The sequence below is a fragment of the Salvelinus sp. IW2-2015 genome, linkage group LG32 (genome assembly GCF_002910315.2).
Source record: "Salvelinus sp. IW2-2015 linkage group LG32, ASM291031v2, whole genome shotgun sequence".
Taxonomy (NCBI): domain Eukaryota; kingdom Metazoa; phylum Chordata; class Actinopteri; order Salmoniformes; family Salmonidae; genus Salvelinus; species Salvelinus sp. IW2-2015.
Genome location: NC_036871.1, coordinates 34411480 through 34433806, shown reverse-complemented (window position 1 = coordinate 34433806; position 22327 = coordinate 34411480). Strand labels below are relative to the sequence as shown.

The 22327-nt window shown below is 45.6% G+C and overlaps 2 protein-coding genes across 4 annotated transcripts in view; both read left to right on the top strand.

Annotated features, from left to right (window-relative positions):
- Positions 1 to 5589: 5589 nt before the first annotated feature.
- gorasp2 (golgi reassembly stacking protein 2) lies at positions 5590 to 13797 on the top strand. The gene is given in 10 exon segments (XM_023976885.2): positions 5590 to 5740; positions 6547 to 6627; positions 6789 to 6992; positions 7315 to 7401; positions 7512 to 7642; positions 7728 to 7863; positions 10367 to 10490; positions 12455 to 12541; positions 12655 to 12750; positions 12921 to 13797. Coding segments are annotated over 10 exon segments (1299 nt in total). The 5' UTR covers positions 5590 to 5677; the 3' UTR covers positions 13211 to 13797.
- A 1212-nt stretch (positions 13798 to 15009) lies between these two features.
- Positions 15010 to 22327, top strand: part of LOC111956433 (uncharacterized) — a 14869-nt gene continuing 7551 nt past the window's right edge. The window contains exons 1-4 of one of the 3 annotated variants that reach the window (XM_070436599.1): positions 15010 to 15404; positions 15496 to 15724; positions 15867 to 15940; positions 16055 to 16514. In XM_070436599.1, the coding sequence (XP_070292700.1) occupies positions 15105 to 15404; positions 15496 to 15724; positions 15867 to 15940; positions 16055 to 16514 (1063 nt within the window). In that variant the 5' untranslated portion in view covers positions 15010 to 15104. Of the gene's footprint in view, positions 15405 to 15495; positions 15725 to 15866; positions 16515 to 22327 lie in introns of all 3 variants that reach the window. The other 2 variants (XM_023976884.2, XM_070436598.1) reach the window with 2 other exon arrangements.

Sequence of the window (22327 nt, the reverse complement as noted above, 5' to 3'; positions counted from 1 at the left end):
ATTGAGTTGCACCCCCCCTCCCTTTTGCCCTCAGAACAGCCTCAATTCGTCGGGGCATGGACTCTACAAGATGTTGAAAGCGTTCCACAGAGTGGTGAACCATTCTTCATACACACGGGAAACTGTTAAGCGTGAAAAAGCCAGCAGCCTTGCAGTTCTTGACACAAACCAGTCAACCTGGCACCTACTACCATACCCCTTTCAAAGGCACTTAAATCTTTTGTATTGCCCATTCACCCTCTGAATGGCACACATACACAATCCATTTCACAATTGTCTCAAGGCTTAACCTGTCTCCTCCCCTACCTTCTTACGGCTAGGGGTTCCTCGACAAGGCAGAGYGCGAAATTCAAAAATATTTTTTATAAATATTTAMCTTTCATACATTCACAAGTAAAATACACCAAATTAAAGCTTAATTTATTGTTAATCTACCCATCGTGTCCGATTTCAAAAAGGCTTTACAGCGAAAGCACACCATATGATTATGTTAGGTCAGAGCCTAGTCACAAATAACACACAGCCATTTTCCAGGCAAAGAGAAGAGTCACAAAAAGCAGAAATAGAGATAAAATTAATCACTAACCTTTGATGATCTTCATCAGATGGCACTCATAGGACTTCATGTTACACAATACATTTATGTTTTGTTCGATAAAGTTCATATTTATATCCAAAAATCTCAGTTTACATTGGCGAGTTATGGTCAGTAATGTTGTGCCTCGAAAACATCCGGCAAATTTTCAGAGAGCCACATCAATTTACAGAAATACTCATCATAAACTTTGATAAAAGATACAAGTGTTATGCACAGAATTAAATATATACTTCTCGTTAATGCAACCGCTGTGTCAGATTTCAAAAAAGCTTTACGGAAAAAGCACACCATGCAATAATCTGAGTACGGCGCTCAGACACAAAAACAAGCCATAAAGAGTACCCGCCATGTTGTGGAGTCAACAGAAGTCAGAAATAGCATTATAAATATTCACTACCTTTGATGATCTTCATCAGAATGCACTCCCAGGAATCCCAGTTCCACAATAAATGTTTGTTTTGTTCGATAACGGGGCTGGTTTTCTTTTTGTAATCCGTGATTGACTGTAGACCCTGCCACATACCTCTTGTGTCTGAGCCGTTGAATTGCAACTCTACTTTGTCTCTATACTGACGCTTAGCTTGTTTGATTGCCTTGCGGAGGGAATAGCTACACTGTTTGTATGTTTCTGTTATACTCACAGACATYATTCAAACAGTTTTAGAAACTTCAGAGTGTTTTCTATCCAAATCTAYGGGCCTGAGTAGCAGGAAGTTTACTCTGGGCACGCTTTTCATCCGAACGTGAAAATGCTGCCCCCTATCCCAAACAGGCTACATCTACACTGATTGAAGTGGATTTAAAAAGTGACATCAATAAGGGATCATAGCTTTCACCTGGTCAGTCTGTCATGGAAAGAGTAGGTGTACATGTACACATTCACACACATCTAGTTAGTTTTTAACACCCCAGAAGGCGGCTAGGTGAAAGATTACACTGGTAGGCTAGTTAGTGGTAGTAGTAGAACCATAAAAACATACATTATTAAATACCTTATGATTGAAAGGTTTTCACAGGTTTCCAAAGGTTTAAACTGTGTATATTATCAGTGAGAGTTTAGATTCATATTCCCTTATCAAATCAAATCAAATCAAATGTTATTTGTCACATGCGCCAAATACAAATACTTACCGTGAAATGCTTACTTACAAGACCTTAACCAACAATGCAGTTCAAGAAAAAGAGATAAAAAAATATTTACTATATACAGGAGATACCGGTACCGAGTCAATCTGCGGGGGTACAAGGTTAGTCATGATAATTTGTAAAGGGACTATGCATAATAAACAGCGAATAGCAGCAGTGTAAAAAACAGGGGGGTATTGCAAATCAAATCAAATGTTATTAGTCACATGCCCCGAATTCAACAGGTGTAGACCTTACAGTGAAATGCTTACTTACGAGCCCCTAACCAAAAATATAGTAAAAAAAAAAATGGATTTGAATAAGAGATAAAAGTAACAAGTAATTAAAGAGCAGCAGTAAAATAACAATAGCGAGATTATATACAGGAGGGTACCAATACAGAGTCAATGTGCGGGGGCACAGGTTAGTTGAGGTAGTATGTACATGTAGGTAGAGTTATTAAAGTGACTATGCATAGATGACAACAGAGAGTGGCAGTTGTGGGGAGGGTGGGGGGGGCAATGCAAGTAGTCTGGGTAACCATTTGACTAGATGTTCAGGAGTCTTATGGCTCGGGGTAGAAGCTGTTTAGAAGCCTCTTGGACCAAGACTTGGTGCTCCGGTACCGCTTGCTGTGCGGTAGCAGAGAGAACAGTCTATGACTAGGGTGGCTGGTGTCTTTGACAATTTTTCGGGCCTTCCTCTGACACCGCCTGGTATAGAGGTCCTGGATGGCAGGCAGGTTGGCCCCAGTGATGTACTGGGCCGTTCACACTACACTCTGGAGTACCTTGCGGTTGGAGGCAGAGCAGTTCCCATTCCAGGCAGTAATGCAACCCGTCAGGATGCTCTCGATGGKGMAGCTGTAGAACCTTTTGAGGATCTGAGAACCCATGCCAAATCTTTTCAGTCTCCTGAGGGGGATTAGGCTTTKTCGTGCCCTCTTTACGACTGTCTTGGTGTGCTTGGACCATATTAGTTTGTTGGTGATGTGGACACCAAGGAACTTGAAGCTCTCAACCTGCTCCACTGCAGCCCCGTCGATGAGAATGGGGCCRTGCTCAGTCCTCTTTTTCCTGTAGTCCACAAACATCTCCTTTGTCTTGATCACKTTGAGGGAGAGGTTGTTGTCCTTGCACCACACAGCCAGRTCTCTGACCTCCTCCCTATAGGCTGTCTCGTCGTTGTTGGTGATCAGGCCTACCACTGTTGTGTCATCAGCAAATTGAATGATGGTGTTGGAGTCGTGCCTGGCCGTGCAGTCATGAGTGAACAGGGAGTACAGGAGGGGACTGAGGGGACCCCGTGTTGAGGATCAGCGTGGTGAATGTGTTGTTACCTACCCTTAGCTTAGTGATGAGCTTTGAGGGCACTGTGGTGTTGAACACTGAGGTGTAGTCATTGAATATCATTCTCACATAGGTGTTCCTTTGTCCAGGTGGGAAAGGGCAGTGTGGAGTGCAATAGAAATTGAAGCATCTGTGGATCTGTTGGGAAGATGTTGTTGATGTGAGCCATGACCAGCCTTTCAAAGCATGTCATGGCTACAGACGTGAGTGCTACGGGTCGGTAGTCATTTAGGCAGGTTACCTTAGTGTTCTTGGGCACAAGGACTATGGTGGTCTGCTTAAAACATGTTGGTATTACAGACTCTGACAGGGAGAGGTTGAAAATGTCAGTGAAGACACTTGCCAGTTGGTAAGCGTGTGCTCACAGTACACATTCTGGTAATCCATCTGGCCCTGCGGCCTTGTGAATGTTGACCTGTTTAAAGGTCTTAATCACATCGGCTGCGGAAAGCGTGATCACACAGACKTCCGGAACAGMKGGTGCTCTCATGCATGTTGCAGTGTTATTTGCCTCGAAGCGAGCATAGAAGTAATTTAGCTCATGGTAGGCTCGTGTCCCTGGGCAGCTCTCGGCTGTGCTTCCCTTTGTAGTCTGTAATGGTTTGCAAGCCCTGCCACATCCGACGAGCDTCAGAGCCGGTGTAGTACGTTTCGATCTTAGTCCTGTATTGACGCTTTGCCTGTTTGATGGTTCGTCGGAGGGCATAGCGGGATTTCTTATAAGCTTTCGGGTCCCGCTCCTTTCGGGTCCCGCTCCTCCAGCTCTAGCCTTTAGCTCAGTGAGGATGCTGCCTGTAATCCATGGCTTCTGGTTGGGGTATGTCCGTATGATCACTGTGGGGTTGGAGTCATCGATGCACTTATTGATGAAGCCAATGACTGATGTGGTGTACTCCTCAATGCAGTCGGAGGAATCCTGGAAGATATTCCAGTATGCTAGCAAAACAGTTCTGTAGCTTAGCATCTGCTTCCTCTGACCACTTTTTTTATTGATCAAGTCACTGGTGCTTCCTGCTTTAATTTTTGCTTGTAAGCAGGAATCAGGAGGATAGAGCTATGGTCATATTTGCCAAATGGAGGGTGAGGGAAAGCTTTGTAAGCGTCTCTGTGTGTGGAGTAAAGGTGGTCCAGAGTTCTATTTCCTTTGGTTGCACATTTAACATGCTGATAGAAATTTGGTAAAACGGATTTAAGTTTCCCTGCATTAAAGTCCCCGRCTACTTGGAGYGCAGCCTCTAGGTGAGCGTTTTTTTTGTTTTCTTATGGCGGAACACAGCTCATTCAATGCTGTCTTAGGGCCAGCCTCTGACTGTGGTGGTATGTAAAGAGCTACAAAGAAATACAGATGAAAACTCTCTCGGTAGGTAGTGTGGTCTACAGCTTATCATGAGATATTCTACCTCAGGAGAGCAATATCTCGAGACTTCCTTAGATATCGTGCACCAGCTGTTGTTTACAAAAATACAAAGACCGCTGCCCCTTGTCTTATCAGACGCCGCTGTTCTATCCTGCCAGTACATCGTATAACCAGCCAGCTGTATGTTGATATTGTCGTCGTTCAGCCACGACTCCTTGAAACATCAGATGTTACAGTTTTTAATGTCCCGTTGRTAGTTTAATCTTCCTCGTAACTCGTCGATTTTATTCTCCAAAGATTGTWCGTTTGCTAGCAGAATGGAGGGAAGTGGGGGTTTATTCGATCGCCGACGAATTCTCAGAAGGCAGCCCGACCTTCGGCCCCTCTTTCTCCACCTCCTCTTCATGCAGATCACAGGGATCGGGGCCTGTTCCCGAGGAAGCTGTATATYCTTCGCGTCGGGCTCGYCAGAGTCGTGAACGGAAAAAAAGGATTCTGCTAGTCCATGGTGAGTAATCGCTGTCCTGATGTCKAGAAGTTATTTTCTGTCATAAGAGACGGTAGTGGCAACAATATGTACAAAATAAGTAAGAAAATAAGTTACGAAMAACGCAAATAAACGAACAAAAAAACACAATAGGCTGGGGGCAYGTAAAACGTCTRCCTTCTTCTCCGGCGCCATCTTTGGGGGAAGCATTTGATTATTTGTTCATCAGTCTTATGGATTGGGGGTAGAAACTGCTAAGAAGCCTTTTGGTCCTAGACTTGGCACTCCGGTAGCGCTTGCCGAATATTACCAGTGTTACTTTATCAATCTGTTACCCACTTTTCTGGGGGGTGAAAAACAGATGCTAGGTTTTACAGTCAATTGCGATATAATGGTACAATATGCCAATACTAATACTACTGTCTGAGTATACTGCATWTCACAATTCAAAAGCAGCACCTGAAGCCCTAGACTTGCGTATGTCACCAGCCTACACTTGGCCATAGACACTGGTCTTTGGTCAGTTTTGCAATTTTCCCACTAATTAATAATTACAGGATTTAGGTGGATAAACTGATTCCAGATCTGCGGCTATGGGWAAACTCCCATCAGCCCTGTTTCCTGGTGGACTGCCACGTAACAACACAAGTGCTCAGCTGGCAGGACGCCGTAGTAGAGTTGAAGCTAGCCAGTTATCAATATTACCTGAGCAGAAAAATATCAAGCATTAAATCCTAACTACGATATAAACCAGCCGTGTCATGGGGGGGTCGCAGAGTGTCGAGATACCGGGAGGAGGATCCGAAGGCTACCATGTTCTTCGGGTATGTGTTTATTTATTTTTTTGACGTCTGCAAAATAATGTTAGCATCCGTAAGAATGGTCCCACAGCAGGATCTAATTGTGGCCTCACCGTCAGATAGAGGCCGGGGATCACATTCCGGCCTAGATGCAGCTAATGCTAATAGACATTGTTAACGCTATTTTCCCCARYATTTGCTACAGTTGCATTGTGGAATTGTCCAAGTTAAATATTTGCATGTATCATTTTACATGCAGCTTTGAAAGGTATATGCGTGTTATTGGTTGCATGTATTGTTTGGTCAACAAGGTTAGCTGTCAAAACAACCAGACAGCTAGATAGCGTGAATGGTGTTTAAATGAGCTAGCCAGCTCAATGCTAGTTAGCTGTCATAATGTCAACTTTTGTAGRTGCTGCCGCGTTGCTGACAGAATCCTCAACATCACAGAGTCATGTCTTTAATCTACACATTTGTCAGACCACCTGAATGTCTCATTGCTCCCTAAATGTATAGACCTCCATCTTCAATATGTTGAYGTGACAAGGATCCGTTTGATCTTGAGACAGACAGGTAGCCAACCTTCTGGTATTACAGGTGTAGCTTGTAATACCTATTTCATTCTAAGGCTACTGCTAAAAGTTCAAAGAAGATGTGTAACGCCCTAACATTTGCCAAGAAGACTGGACCTTGGCTGGATCTCATGTCACAGGCGGTGGTGTGAATACCCTGTAACTTCCATGGTCCTTGTTCAAGCCTYGCTCCAGGTGCTCCCCTTCAATCACAAAATAGAGTTGTTACAAGTCATGTCTCCTCTCTCTTCTCCTCAGGTTCAGGAGAATTCTCCAGGACACCGGGCAGGACTGGAGCCTTTCTTTGACTTCATTGTCTCCATCAACAACGAAAGACTGGTAAGCAAAGACATGCTGTTGGATCGGTATGTTCAACACACACTTACTACATGCACATACACAAACCCCCACTGACAATGAGGATGCTGTCTTGTACTGTATAGCTCTGGTTGTCCATTCTACTTATTCTAATTCTATAATTTACCCTGTGTGTGTTTCAGAACAAGGACAATGACACTCTGAAGGACCTGTTGAAGGCCAGTGTGGAGAAGCCAGTTAGAATGCTGGTTTACTCCTCTAAGACCCTGGAGCTCAGGGAATCCACCGTCACCCCAAGCAACCTCTGGGGTGGCCAGGGCCTGCTGGGTGTCTCCATACGCTTCTGCAGCTTCGAGGGAGCCAATGAGAACATCTGGCATGTGCTGGTGAGTAGCCAGTAGCCAATGGGTGTGCCCAATTTAGCTCGCCCCAGTGTACCGGGCAGGTCTAACTCTTGATATAAGGTAGGATTTCCGCTGTGTCTAAGGCACTGCATCTCAGTGCTAGAGGCATCACTACAGACCCTGGTTCGATTCCAGGCTGTATCACAACCGTCCGTGATTGGGAGTCCCATATGGTGGAGCACAATTGGCCCAGCGTCGTTAGGKTTTGGCCGGGGTAGGCCGTCATTGWAAATAGGAATTTGTTCTTAACTGACTTGCTTTGTTATATAAAGTACAATTAACCAAGGGTCTCTCTCTTTCTCAGGAGGTGGAGCCTAACTCTCCGGCAGCCCTGGCTGGCTTGCGGCCCCACACTGATTACATCATAGGAGCCGACACCGTTATGAATGAGGTGCGCACACACTGACACTACTATTCCATGCATTCTACACTAGGAGTTAAGACTAGCCAATCAGCATTTGGGTACATGTCATTGAAGTTGATCTCTATCTCCCTCCTCAGTCAGAGGACCTGTTTTCTCTGATTGAGACCCATGAGGGGAAGGGGTTGAAGCTATATGTCTATAACACAGACACAGACAACTGCAGAGAGGTGGTCATCACCCCCAACAGTTCCTGGGGAGGGGAGGGCAGGTAACCAACATACAATACACACGCTACACACTACAGTCTGACAAGTGACATCGCACTAATGCCATCTCCTGTTCCCCTGTTACAGTCTGGGATGTGGGATTGGATACGGTTACCTGCACAGAATTCCCACCCGGCCATTTGAAGAAGGGAAGAAGATTAGTTTTCCGGGTCACATTCCCAGTGGTGAGCCCATCAGCGCGCTCAAGGACGGATTCACTGAGGTTAGTATCGACCCAGAACTCAACCAAAACAGAGCCCAGAATCAGAACAGCTATAACTGCCTGGACGGTCAGTGGACACTGTCACTTTATGCTCTTTTGTAATCCTTCTACTATGACATACACTAAGTGTACAAAATATTAAGAACTCTTTCCATGACAGACTGACCAGGTGAATCCAGGTGTAAGCTATGATCCCTTAATGATGTCACTTGTTAAATCCACTTCAATCAGTGTAGATGAAGGGGGGAGATCGGTTAAAGAAGGATTGTGTATGTGTGCCATTCAGAGGGTGAATGGGCAAGACAAAAKATGTAAGTGCCTCTGAAAGGGGTATGGTAGTGAGTGCCAGGCACACCAGTTTGTGTCAAGAACTGCAACGCTGCTGGATTTTTCACACAAACTTGACACAACTGTGGGAAGCATTGGAGTCAACATGGGCCAGCATCCCTGTGGAATGCTTTTGACACCTTGTAGAGTCCATGCCCTGATGAATTGAGGTTGTTCTGAGGGCAAAAAGACCCCCCCGGTCAGGGCTAGGTTATGAGCTATGAAAGGCTCATTATCCATGTACAGTACCAGTCAAAMGTTTAGACACACCTACTCATTCAAGGGTTTTCCTTTATTTTKACTATTTTCTACATTTATAGAATAATAGTGAAGACATCAAACTATGAAATAACACATATGGAATCATGTAGTAACCAAAAAAGTGTTAAACAAATCTAAATATATTTTATGAGATTCTTCAAAGTAGCCACCCTTTGCCTTGATGACAGCTTTGCACACTCTTGACATTCTCTCAACCAGCTTCATGAGGTAGTCACCTGGAATGCATTTCAATTAACAGGTGTGCCTTGTTAGGTTCATTTGTGGAATTTCTTTCCTTAATGCGTTTGAGCCAATCAGTTGTGTTGTGACAAGGTAGGTGTGGTATACAGAAGATAGCCCTATTTGGTATAAGACCAAGTCCATATTAGGGCAAGAACAGCTCAAATAAGCTAAGAGAAACGACAGTCCATCATTACTTTAAGACATGAAGGTCAGTCAATCCGGAACATTAAGAACTTTAAACATTTCTTCAAGTACAGACGCAAAAACCATCAAACACTATGATGAAACTGGCTCTCATGAGGATCGCCACAGGAAAGGAAGACCCAGAGTTACCTCTGCTGCAGAGGATACGTTCATGAGAGTTACCAACCTCAGAAATTGCAGCCCAAATAAATGCTTCAGAGTTCAAGTAACAGACACATCTCAACATCAACTGTTCAGAGGAGACTGTGTGAATCAGGCCTTTGGTCGAATTGCTACAAAGAAACCACTACTAAAGGACACCAATAAGAAGAGACTTGCTTGGGCCAAGAAACATGAGCAATGTACATTAGACCGGTGGAAATCGGTCCTTTTGGTCCAAATTTGAGATTTTTGGTTCTGACCGCCGTGTCTTTGTGAGATGCAGAGTAGGTGAACGGAAGATCTMTGCATGTGTAGTTCCCACTATGAAGCATGGTGGAGGAGGTGTGGGGGTGCTTTGCTGGTGACACTGTCAGTGATTTATTTAGAATTCAAGGCACACTTAACCAGCATGGCTACCACAGCATTCTGCAGCGATACATCATCCCATCTGGTTTGCACTAAGTGGGACAWGAATTCGTTTTTCAACAGGACAATGACCCAACACACCTCCAGGCTGTGTAAGGGCTATTTGACCAAGGAGAGTGATGCAGTGCTGCATCAGATGACCTGGCCTCCACAATCACCTGACCTCTACCTAATTGAGATGGTTTGGGATGAGTTGATCGCAGAGTGAAGGAAAAGCAGCCAACAAGTTACTCATTATATGTGGGAATTCCTTCAAGACTGTTGGAAAAGCATTCCAGACGAAGCCGCTTGAGTGCCAAGAGCGTGCAAAGCTGTCATCAAGACAAAAAAAAAGTTTTATTTAACTAGGCAAGTCAGTTAAAAACAAATTCTTGTTTACAATGACGGCCAAACCTGGACGATGCTGGACCAATTGTGCACAGCCCTATGGAACTCCCAWTCACGGCCGGATGTGATACATCCTGGTTTCGAAYCAKGGACTGTAGTGACGCCTCGCACTAAGATGCAGTGCCTTAGACCGCTGCACCACTGGGTGCCTAAAGGGTGGCTACTTTGAAGAAACTTGTAAAATACATTTTGATTTCTTTAACACGTTTTTGGTTACATGATTCCATATGTGTTATTTCATAGTTTTGATGTCTTCACTATTATTCTACAGTGTAGAAAATAAAGACAAAACCCTTGAATGAGTAGGTGTCCAAACTTTTGACTGATACTGTATGWATGACTGTCCCTCCCAGTGCAGACAGGCGAGACCTGAAAGGAAAGGTTTTCATTAGAATTATGAATTACTAGTTTTAAATGCACTTGACCTTCCCTGTTCATCATCCACCCCTCACATATTTCTCTATTCCTCTCCATCTTTCTCTCTGCTTTTGCCTTATTTCTCCCTCCCACTCAGGTTCAGCTCTCTGCTGTAACCCCACCCCCTGCTATGCCCTCTGTCCCCACGGGGTTAGAAGATTCGCTGTCCAGCCTGTCAATCAACTCAGCTCCACYCACCATTCCAAGTGAGCTTCAGACAGGTACTTAATCTCTCTTGCTCTCTCTCAACATAATATGGTATCAAAGTGTTAGGAAATGTCTGGAATGGAATATGGCACCAGGGTTAGACTAATCATTTTTAATATGGGTCCAGATGGCCTCCYCACCCCCTTCAAACTCCCAGTGGAAATTAATATTTGCAGTGGAAATGCTACAGATGGTCTAAGAGGGGTGGGGAAACTCAGACCCCTTGACTTTGTACGCATTTTGTTACGTTACAGCCTTATTCAAAAATTGCTTAGTTTTTTCCCCCTCATCAATCTACACGCAATACCCCATAATGAAAAGCAAWTYTTTTTTATATATWTTTTTTAATGTTTGCAAATTTATTACAAATAATAAACGGAAATATCACATGCACATAAGTATTCAGAACCTTTACTTTACTTTGTTGAAGCACCTTTGGCAGCGATTACAGTCTTGATTCTTCTTGGGTATGACGCTACAAAATTGGCACACCTGTATTTGGGGAGTTTCTCCCATTCTCCTCTGCAGATCCTCTCAAGCGCTGTCAGGTTGGATGGGGAGCGTTGCTGCACAGCTATTTTCAGGTCTCTCCAGAGATGTTAGATCGGGTTCAAGTCCGGGCTCTGGCTGGGCCACTCAAGGACATTCAGAGACTTGTCCCGAAGCCACTCCTGCGTCATCTTGGCTGTGTGCTTAGRGTCGTTGTCCTGTTRGAAGGTGAACCTTCGCCCCAGTCTGAGGTCCTGAGCAACCTGGAGCAGGTTTTCATCAAGGATCTCTCTGTACTTTGCTCCGTATATCTTTCCCTCGATCCTGAATACTCCCAATCCCTGCCGTTGAAAAACATCCTCACTGCATGAAGCTGTTCATGCTTCACAGTAGCGGAGGTGCCAGGTTTCCTCCAGACATGACGCTTGGCATTCAGGCCAAAGATTTTAATCTTTGTTTCATCAGACCAGAGAATCTTGTTTGTCATGGTCTGAGAGTCCTTTAGTTGCCTTTTGGCAAACTCCAAGCGGGCTGTCATGTGCCTTTTACTGAGGAGTGGCTTCCATCTGGCCACTCTACCATAAAGGTCTGATTGGAGGATTGCTGCAGAGATGGTTGTCCTTCTGGAAGGTTCTCCCATCTCCATAGAGGACCTCTGGAGCTCTATCAGAGTGACCATCGGGTTCTTGGTGATCTCCCTGACCAAGGCCTTTCTCCCCCGATTGCTCAGTTTGGCAGGGCGGCCAGCTTTAGGAAGAGTCTTGGTGGTTCCAAGCTTCTTCCATTTAAGAATGATGGAGGCCTCTGTGTTTTTGGGGACCTTCAATGCTGCAGAAATGTTTTGTGCCTCGACACAATCCTGTCTCAGAGCTCTACAGACAATTCCTTCGACTTCATGGCTTGGTTTTTGCTCTGACATGCACTGTCAACTGTGGGACCTTATAGAGACAGGTGTGTGCCTTTCCTAATCAATTGGATTTACCACAGGTGAAYTCCAGTCAAGTTGTAGAAGCATCTCAAGGATGATCAATGGAAACAGGATGCACCTRAACTCAATTTCGAGTYTCATAGCAAAGGGTCTGAATACTTATGTAAATAATGTATTTCTGTTTTTTATTATTAATACATTTGCAATAATATCTCATCCTGTTTTTTCTTTGTCATTATGGGCTATTATGTGTAGATAAGGGAAAATAATRTGGCTGTAACGTAACAAAGTGGAAAAAGTCAAGGGGTCTGAATACTTTCTGAATGCGCTGTAGGTCCTTTATCATTTATTAAGTTCTATTTAGTTTTAAATGTTAGTGGGGCCTGGAGTATTTAAAATATATATTTTCTACCCAAAATAATTACTTATTTATAACATTTTCTACTCAAACTTCCTGCTGGCGCTTGTGGGACGTAGTTTGCCAACCCCTGGTCTAAAAGGTCCTCTYTCTACTATACAACTGTGTCCTAACTGCTCATATTCTCACTCTTTCTTTTCCAGGTCTCCCCACCGTTCCCCTGCTGCCCACCTCCCTTAGCCCCCTAAACCCAGCCTCCACGACCTTCAACCCCGCCACCACGCTACCAGGTCAGTACACGCCTCTTCAGAATTAGATTTCAAGATCGAATTGAAACGATCTAATCTTACACACAATACMTTTTCTACACTGATTAAGTATGTTTATTTGTGTGCTAATGTAGGTCTGTTGCCTCTCCCGGGTGGCCTGCCCCCATTCCCAAACCTCCCCAACCTCAACCTCACCGCACTACCAGACCTCAGCGCTGTATCGCTAGCAGGTATTAGCGGGCTACTGCCACCTGGAACAGCAGGTTTATACAGCTAATGCTAACAGTGGGTTTCCACCCCCAGGCATTAACGTATTATGTACCAGTGTGATTATTCCTGTGTTCAACTACAGATCTCTCACTTCTCTCTCACCTGCCCCTTCCTCCCCCCTCCATTTCAGGATTCCCTCCACTCGCACCCTTCCCTCCTCTGAACCTGCCCAGTCTAGCCCCCCTCCCCCCCCTGCCTGGCCATGCTGTTGCCAGCTTTCCCCTCCCCTGCCCCAAGGAGTAACCATCCCTTCCCCCTGTCGACGTCTCCTCCTTCACCCCCCTCACCCTTTCCACAGTCACCCCCGCCCCAGAGCAGCAGACCCTTCCTGGTGCCACAGTTCCCGCTTCAGCCGCCACAGAACCAGCCATCGCCTCGGAGACCATGGAATCAAAGGCTGCCACGAAGACGTTGTCGTAACACAGGAAAAGTCTYATACCCAGAATCGAACCTGCCGGTTTCTCTCTGTCTCGTTCTCTTTCTCACTCACTCKCTCTCATATTTATTTAGCCAGGAGGGACAGAATAATTTGCCACGGTGAGGCTGGTGCAGTCAGTTGGAAACAGAGCAGAGGAATAAAGGAGTGGCTGAGTGGCAACAAGCAGGGTAGCCCTGCCTGYCTGTCTGACCCACACTGCCTTAGTTTCATTCAAAATTCTAATTCTCTTCAGTACCCTTTAGTAAACACAGACATATATTAGCTAGATATTCCTTTATATATACTTTTTTTGTTAAATTGCTTTGATTGTTTCTGTTCAAGAATGAAATCTGCATTATTTTGCACCACATGTTTTGAAAAATATTAGGCATGTTTGTCCCTGTGTACTCTTCTCTCCATGCACCTTTCATTTATAACAGAACTCTATAGCCTACCCTTAAACGTTGTGTGAGGGTGGTAGTCACTAGATGGCCATRCCAGAGGGGACCGAAATAGGCAGGGATATCGTCAGAACTATGAACATGAACTATTTGTGGCTGGGCTAGGGTTTGTGGTAAATATCGTATTGGGGGTTAGACAGCGCTTCCTGTGCCGTCCTCTGGCATGGTGGGTTGAAGAGATAGGAAATGAAGGCGAAGTGAGGCTTTTCAACTACACGAGGGCGCTGTGTTACAACTTTATGAAAACACCCTGTAAACATACTCGAGCAATAAAGCCAATGGAATTTTAAAATACTTTTTTATTTGTGCGTGTTTCTCTATTTCAAAATATGCACTTTCGTTGCTTTCAAAAATGTATAGGTTGTCTATAGATTAGCCTACTTGTTTTAAGCTTTTACCTTGCATATTTCATTATCCTGCTTAAAATGACCAGACAGAGCAAGCGTATTACAATAATTATAGGCTAAAACCCTCACCAAGAAAGCATGAAGCTATCTACTATTGCGAGCCAACCGAGCGCACCTGTGCGTTCCATTTGGTGTTACGCACCCCAAGTGGAGTTACGTCGGCTAGGGTTAGTGAAAAAACGCAACACATGGCTTACAGTAGAGTAGTACAATAACAAATCAATAGACATTTGTAATTGAGAGAACTGGGATATGAGTGGTCGCGAGCGCAGTAGAAACCGAACCTGGTCGTTGGATTCGGACCTTGACTCGCGTGCGTCCCAGACAGGTATGGAAACATTGATTTGGAGCTCACTCAGTCGTGGTGGGACTCGCACGGGTACCTAGGCTACAGCTTTGGAAGTTATGCTTTTCTTTGAATACGAAAGATTTGATTAAAGTTAACGTCACTAAACCATGTCAAACTGGTAAAGTAGCCTACATTCGATATAGCTAGTAATTATATTTTAATAGGAACACCTGTGATGGGGACAATTTGTGTAAGCTATTTGTGTGTTGTGCTACACGTTTGCTGTGCTGAAATAACTGCCACAAAACCACTGAATAAAGGTAATAAAGTGATAGACAAATAGTTTTCTACTACTGTAGTATTTCTGCCTTCCTATACCAAGTGGGCAGTTCGGCAGGGGGTCTTGAGGAGGACAAGGAGGTCGCCTCGCAAGCTGTCCTGTTCTTCATCAATGGTTCGAGGAGAGGTGCAGTGCACCTGTGCTCGAGTATAGCCGAGATACTGCGCGAGAATCAACGGTGAGAACCATAGGCCTGTTGTATMAAACAAATTCCCACTGTCACATGCCTGATTCACACCAGTTTTCAGCTGCCTCCTCTATGAGAAAGTTAACCATTTACTGTTTCGGTTGAGTTTGTCTGACCTTTGCTTAACTCTGCTGTGTGTGTGTGTGCGCCTCCTCTCATATCTTAGTCTGCACAGGACCGTAGAGGTCCAGAGGGTCCGAATAGAGGAGCTGATGTGCTCTCTGTCCACTGCTCCGGCTCCCGTGGGTCCATCAGATTCCAACAAATCCCAGACCAACTCCACCTCTCCCTTCTCCTGCCTCCCCTCCATCTCTCTCGCCGCCTCCTCCCCCTACCTCCCCTCTCCCCCAGCCAGTGTCTCCCCCAGTGTGTCCTCCTTATACAGCTCTGGGAGGGGCAGCCTGTGCTCTAACACCACACCCCCCTGCCTCCCCCCTCTGTCCTTTAGCACCACACCCCCCTGCCTCCCTCCTCTGGTCCCCCTTCACAACCTCACCCCTCAGAGGAGACAGGTATGTATGACACACATTATCTCTCTCACAAGTCAACACTCACGTGAACATATACACACAAACAACCCCACCCTCTCTCTCTGTGTGTCAGACAGCAGTTCTGCCCTGTGTGAAAGAGTATGAGAAGGAGGATCCAGGAGAAGATGAGAGGAGAGGAAAGGAAGGCAGGAGAGGAGATGAGAGGGGGAAGACCAGAGGGGGAGAAAGGAGACAAGAAGACAACAACAGTCTTATTCTACCCTCTGTAGAAGCTCTGGGATCACAACCCCTAYCCATCATGCCTCACTCCTCCCATAGTGGCAGCATTCCCAGAGAAAGAGGTGTCAATCGTTTTACATAATGAAGCARTGCTTTGAATTGGAATGTCTGTTTTATTCATGGAAATTATGACCAAGGAGAATGTGAAGCTTCAGTCTGGCTTTGCTGTGTGCTCACCATGTCAGGACATTGTTTGTGTTTCAGTCAGGAGGAGGGAGAAGGGCAACCTGTCGTCTGAGCAGGGTGGACAGACATCGGACCGAAAACACACGCTGAAGGTTGGACCTCATTATCATACTTCACAATGGACACATGAGGATGTCACAGCCTTTATGATGAGCTGTTTTTGTGGTGGTTTGTTTGTGGTCATTGATATTGTTGTTTGTGAGCAGAAAAGAGAGAAAGTCCTAAGGAGAAGTGCCTCRTGTGGACCTCTGAGGGGAGAGATGGACGAGACAAAAGAGGAGGAGAGGTGGTGTCTGGCCCCAGACTGTCCTGACTCCTCGTCCACAGTCCAAGCAGCAGGGGGGCTGGAYCCCAGGGCATTAACCACCAGGTACACTTCTATTCTTGCTTTAGTTTCTCTTCTGTTTATTACCGTATTATACTGTATTAATGACTCATTTCACAATAATTGTGATTTAAAGAACTTAACTGTGTGTGGTGCGTATGTCTGTTCGTGCATGCATGTGYATATCAGGAAGAAGCACCGTCTGTGTGTGAATGACCGTGTAGTGCTGGAGAGAAGGAGGCGAGGAGAGGAGAGGAGAAGAGGAGCTGTGAGGTTTATCGGACCACTGGAAAACACTGAGTCTACAGACATCTATATCGGAGTGGAATTGGACACATCCAGTGAGTTTGTGTGTGCGCAGTGTGTGTGTTTATGGTGTGTGTGAATGTCTGGCATTCTCTGGATTCAATCAGATCGAGCATTAACCAGCATTGGTCGACATCCGCATAGCAGATGTTTTGGCGGTGTTGGAGGTGTAACTGTGGTATGAGCTGACATATAGGTGAGCGGCTGCTCTTGTCTGTCACAAACCACTCCCTTATTATCCCTACTGCGTCAGTTCAAAAACAGTGCTAGAAAGTTTAGGCTCTATCGATGTTAGAAATAATTATTCTCAAATATCAAACCATTGATGTTAGGCTAATGCATGTTTTCATGCACCCTAGACCCACTGCAATTTGCATACCGCCTCAATAGATCCACAGACGATGCAATCGCCATCGCACTGCACACTGCCTTTTCCCATCTGGACAAGAGGAATACCTATGTAAGAATGCTGTTCATTGACTGTAGCTCAGCATTCAACACCATAGTACCCTCCAAGCTCATTAAGCTCGGGCCCTAGGTCTGAACCCCGCCCTGTGCAACTGGGTCCTGGACTTCCTGACGGGCCTCCCCCAGGTGACGAAGGTACGCAACAACACCTCCAGTATACTGATCTTCAACACGGGGGCCCTACAACGGTGCGTGCTCAGCCTCTCATGTACTCCCATGACCGCGTGGCCATGCACGCGGTTGGAGGCCAACCTCCAACTCAATCATCAAGTTTACAGACGACACAACAGTGGTAAGCCTGATTACCATCAACGCCGAGACGGCCTACAGGGAGGAATTGAGGGCCCTGGCAGAGTGGTGCCAGGAAGATAACCTTTCTCTCAACGTCAACAAAATGAAGGAGCTGATCGTGAACTTCAGTAGACAGCAGAGGGAGCATGCCCCCATCCACATTGACGGGGCTGCAGTGGAGAAGGTGGAAAGCTTCAGGTTCCTGGGCGTACACCACTGACAATCTGAAATGGTCCAMCMACATAGACAGCGTGGACAAGAAGGCTCAACAGCACCTTCATCCTAGGAATGGTGAAGAAATTGGACTTGGCCCCTAAGGCAGACCCTCACAAACTTTTACAGGTGCACCATTGAGAGCATCCTGTCGGGCTGTATCCCCGCCTGGTACGGCAACTGCACCGTCCGCAACCACAGGGCTCTCCCGGGGGTAGCGCGGTCTGCCCAATGCATCATCGGGGGCACACTGCCTGCCTGCCCYCCAGGACACATACAGCACCCGGTGTCACAGGAAGGACAAAAAGATCATCAAAACCTCAGCCACCCAAGCCATAGTCTGTTCACCCCGCTACCATCCAGAAGGCGAGGTCAGAACAGGTGCATCAAAGCTGGTACATGAGAGATTGAAAAACAGATCCTATCTCAAGGCCATCACACTGTTCAATAACCATCACTAGCCGGCCTCCACCCAGTACCCTGCACTGAACTTGGTCACTGTCACTAGCCAGCTACCACCCGGTTACTCAACCCTGCACCTTAGAGGCTGCTGCCCTATGTACATAGACATGGAATCACTGGTCACTTTAATAATGTTTACATACTATTTTATCCATTTCATATGTATCCCGGAGAGATGTTGAGTCAGTATGTTGGCAGCGGCGCGCTAAATGTTAGTGGTGGCTGTTTAACAGTCTGATGGCCTTGAGATAGAAGCTGTTTTTCAGTCTCTCGGTCCCTGCTTTGATGCACCTGTACTGACCTCGCCTTCTGGATGATAGCGGGGTGAACAGGCAGTGGCTTGGGTGGTTGTTGTCCTTGATGATCTTTATGGCCTTCCTGTGACATCGGGTGGTGTAGGTGTCCTGCAGGGCAGGTAGTTTGCCCCGGTGATGCGTTCTGCAGACCTCACTACCTCTGGAGAGCCTTACGGTTGTGGGCGGAGCAGTTGCCGTACCAGGCGGTGATACAGCCCGACAGGATGCTCTCGATTGTGCATCTGTAGAAGTTTGTGAGTGCTTTTGGTGACAAGCGATTTCTTCAGCGTCCTGAGGTTGAAGAGGCGCTGCTGCTGCGGCTGGGAATGCGTCTGGGCCTGCAGCCTTGCGAGGGTTAACACGTTTAAATGTTTTACTCACCTCGGCTGCAGTGAAGGAGAGCCGCAGGTTTTGGTAGGGGGCCGTGTCAGTGGCACTGTATTGCCCTCAAAGCGGGCAAAAAAGTTGTTTAGCCTGTCTGGGAGCAAGACATCCTGGTCCGCGACGGGGCTGGTTTTCTTTTTGTAATCCGTGATTGACTGTAGACCCTGCCACATACCTCTTGTGTCTGAGCTGTTGAATTGCGACTCGATTTTGTCTCTGTACTGGGACTTAGCCTGTTTGATTGCCTTGCGGAGAGAATAGCTACACTGTTTGTATTCGGTCATGCTTCCGGTCACCTTGCCCTGGTTAAAAGCAGTGGTTCGCGCTTTCAGTTTCACGCGAATGCTGCCGTCAATCCACGGTTTCTGGTTTGGAATGTTTTAATCGTTGCTGTGGGTACGACATCGTTTAACTTGGGTCAAACGTTTCAGGTAGCCTTCCAAAAGCCCACCAAAATAAGTTGGGTGAATTTTGGCCCATTCCTCCTGACAGAGCTGGTGTAACTGAGTCAGGTTTGTAGGCCTCCTTGCTCGCACACGCTTTTTCAGTTCTGCCCTACACATTTTCTATAGGATTGAGGTCAGGGCTTTGTGATGGCCACTCCAATACCTTGACTTTGTTGTCCTTAGCCATTTTGCCACAACTTTGGAAGTATGCTTTGGGTCATTGTCCATTTGGAAGACCCATTTGTGACCAAGCTTTAACTTCCTGACTGATGTCTTGAGATGTTGCTTCAATATATCCACATAATTTTCCTGCCTCATGATGCCATCTATTTTGTGAAGTGCACCAGTCCCTCCTGCAGCAAAGCACCCCCACAACATGATGCTGCCACCCCCATCTTCACGGTTGGGATGGTGTTCTTCGGCTTGCAAGCCTCCACCTTTTTCCTCCAAACAAAACGATGGTCATTATGGCCAAACAGTTCTATTTTTGTTTCATCAGACCAGAGGACATTTCTCCAAAAAATGCAATCTTTGTCCACATGAGCAGTTGCAACCGTAGTCTGGCTTTTTTATGGCTGTTTTGGAGCAGTGGCTTCTTCCTTGCCGAGAGGCCTTTCAGGTTATATTGATATAGGACTCGTTTTACTGTGGATATAGATACTTCTGTACCGGTTTCCTCAGCATCTTCACAAGGTTGTTTGCTGTTGTTCTGGATTGATTTGCACTTTTCGCACCAAAGTACGTTCATCTCTAGGAGACAGAACACGTCACCTTCCTGAGCTGTATGACAGCTGCGTGGTTCATGGTGTTTATACTTGCGTACTATTGTTTGTACAGATGAACGTGGTACCTTCAGACATTTGGAAATTGCTCCCAAGGATGAACCAGACTTGTGGAGGTCTCCAATTTATTTTCTGAGTTCTTGGCTGATTTCTTTTCATTTTCCCATGATGTCAAGCAAAGGGCACTGAGTTTGAAGGTAGGCCTTGAAATACATCCACAGGTACACCTCCAATTGACTTAAATTATGTCAATTAGCCTATCAGAAGCTTTCAAGCCATGACATAATTTTCTGGAATTTTCCAAGCTGTTTAAAGCACAGACAACTTAGTGTATGTAAACTTCTGACCCACTGGAATTGTGATACAGTAAATTATAAGTTATAATCTGACTGTAAACAATTGTTGGAAAAATGACTTGTGTCATGCACAAAGTAGATGTCCTAACCGACTTGCCAAAACTTCCGACTTCAACTGTGTATATATATATATAATATATGTGATGTATAGACAGTATATGGTCCAGATAATCTGGACCCTTTCTTTCTAAAACTATCTGCTGAAATTGTTGCCACCCCTATTACTAGCCTTTTCAACCTCTCTTTCGTGTCGTCTGAGATTCCCAAAGATTGGAAAGCAGCTGCGGTTATCCCCCTCTTCAAGGGGGGGACACTCTTGACCCTAACAGCTACAGACCTATATCTATCCTACCCTGCCTTTCTAAGGTCTTTGAAAGCCAAGTCAACAAACAGATTACCGACCATTCGAATCCCACCATACCTTCTCCGCTATGCAATCTGGTTCAGAGCTGGTCATGGGTGCACCTCAGCCACGCTCAAGGTCATAAACGATATGTTAACCGCCATCGATAGGAAACAATACTGTGCAGCCGTATTCATTGACCTGGCCAAGGCTTTTGACTCTGTCAATCACCACATCTTCATCGGCAGACTCGACAGCCTTGGTTTCTCTAATGATTGCCTCGCCTGGTTCACCAACTACTTCTCTGATCGAGTTCAGTGTGTCAAATCGGAGGGTCTGTTGTCCGGGCCCTTGGCAGTCTCTATGGGGGTCCCACAGGGTTCAATTTTTGGACCGACTCTCTTCTCTGTATACATCAATGATGTCGCTCTTGCTGCTGGTGATTCTCTGATCCACCTCTACGCAGACGACACTATTCTGTATACTTCTGGCCCTTCTTTGACACTGTGTTAACAACCCTCCAGGCGAGCTTCAATGCCATACAACTCTCCTTCCGTGGCCTCCAATTGCTCTTAAATACAAGTAAAACTAAATGCATGCTCTTCAACCGATCACTGCCTGCACCTGCCCGCCTGTCCAACATCACTACTCTGGACGGTCTTGACTTAGAATATGTGGACAACTACAAATACCTAGGTGTCTGGTTAGACTGTAAACTCTCCTTCCAGACTCACATCAAACATCTCCAATCCAAAGTTAAATCTAGAATTGGCTCCTATTCCGCAACAAAGCATCCTTCACTCATGCTGCCAACATACCCTTGTAAACTGACCATCCTACCAATCCTCGACTTCGGTGATGTCATTTACAAAATAGCCTCCAAAACCTACTCAATAAATTGGATGCAGTCTATCACAGTGCCATCCGTTGTCACCAAAGCCCCATATACTACCCACCACTGCGACCTGTACACTCTCGTTGGCTGGCCCTCGCTTCATACTCGTCGCCAAACCCTGGCTCCAGGTCATCTACAAGACCCTGCTGGTAAAGTCCCCCTTATCTCAGCTCGCTGGTCACCATAGCAGCACCTACCTGTAGCACGCGCTCCACAGAGGTATATCTCTCTGGTCACCCCAAAACCAATTCTTCCTTTGGCCGCCTCTCCTTCCAGTTCTCTGCTGCCAATGACTGGAACGAACTACAAAATCTCTGAAACTGGAAACACTTATCTCCCTCACTAGCTTTAAGCACCAGCTGTCAGAGCAGCTCATAGTTACTGACCTGTACATAGCCCATCTATAATTTAGCCCAAACAACTACCTCTTTACCTACTGTATTTATTTATTTTTTTTGCTCCTTTGCACCCCATTATTTCTATCTCTACTTTACACTTTCTTCCACTGCAAACCAACCATTCCTGTGTTTTATTTTTTATTTTTTACTTGCTATATTGTATTTACTTCGCCACCATGGCCTTTTTATATTTTTATTTGTTTATATATATTTTTGTTTGCCTTCACCTCCCTTATCTCACCTCACTTGCTCACATTGTATATAGTTTGTTTTTACTCCATGTGTAACTATGTGTTGTTGTATGTGTCGAACTGCTTTGCTTTATCTTGGTCAGGTCGCAATTGTAAATGGAACGTGTTCTCATTTGCCTACCTGTTAAATAAAGGTGAAATAAAATAAAATAAATAAAATGGATCGAATATGTAGTATATCTGAAGAACACATGGAAAGAATAGTATATGTACAGCAATAGGTAAATAGGTTGGCCTTGACGAGAATAAAGTACATACATTTA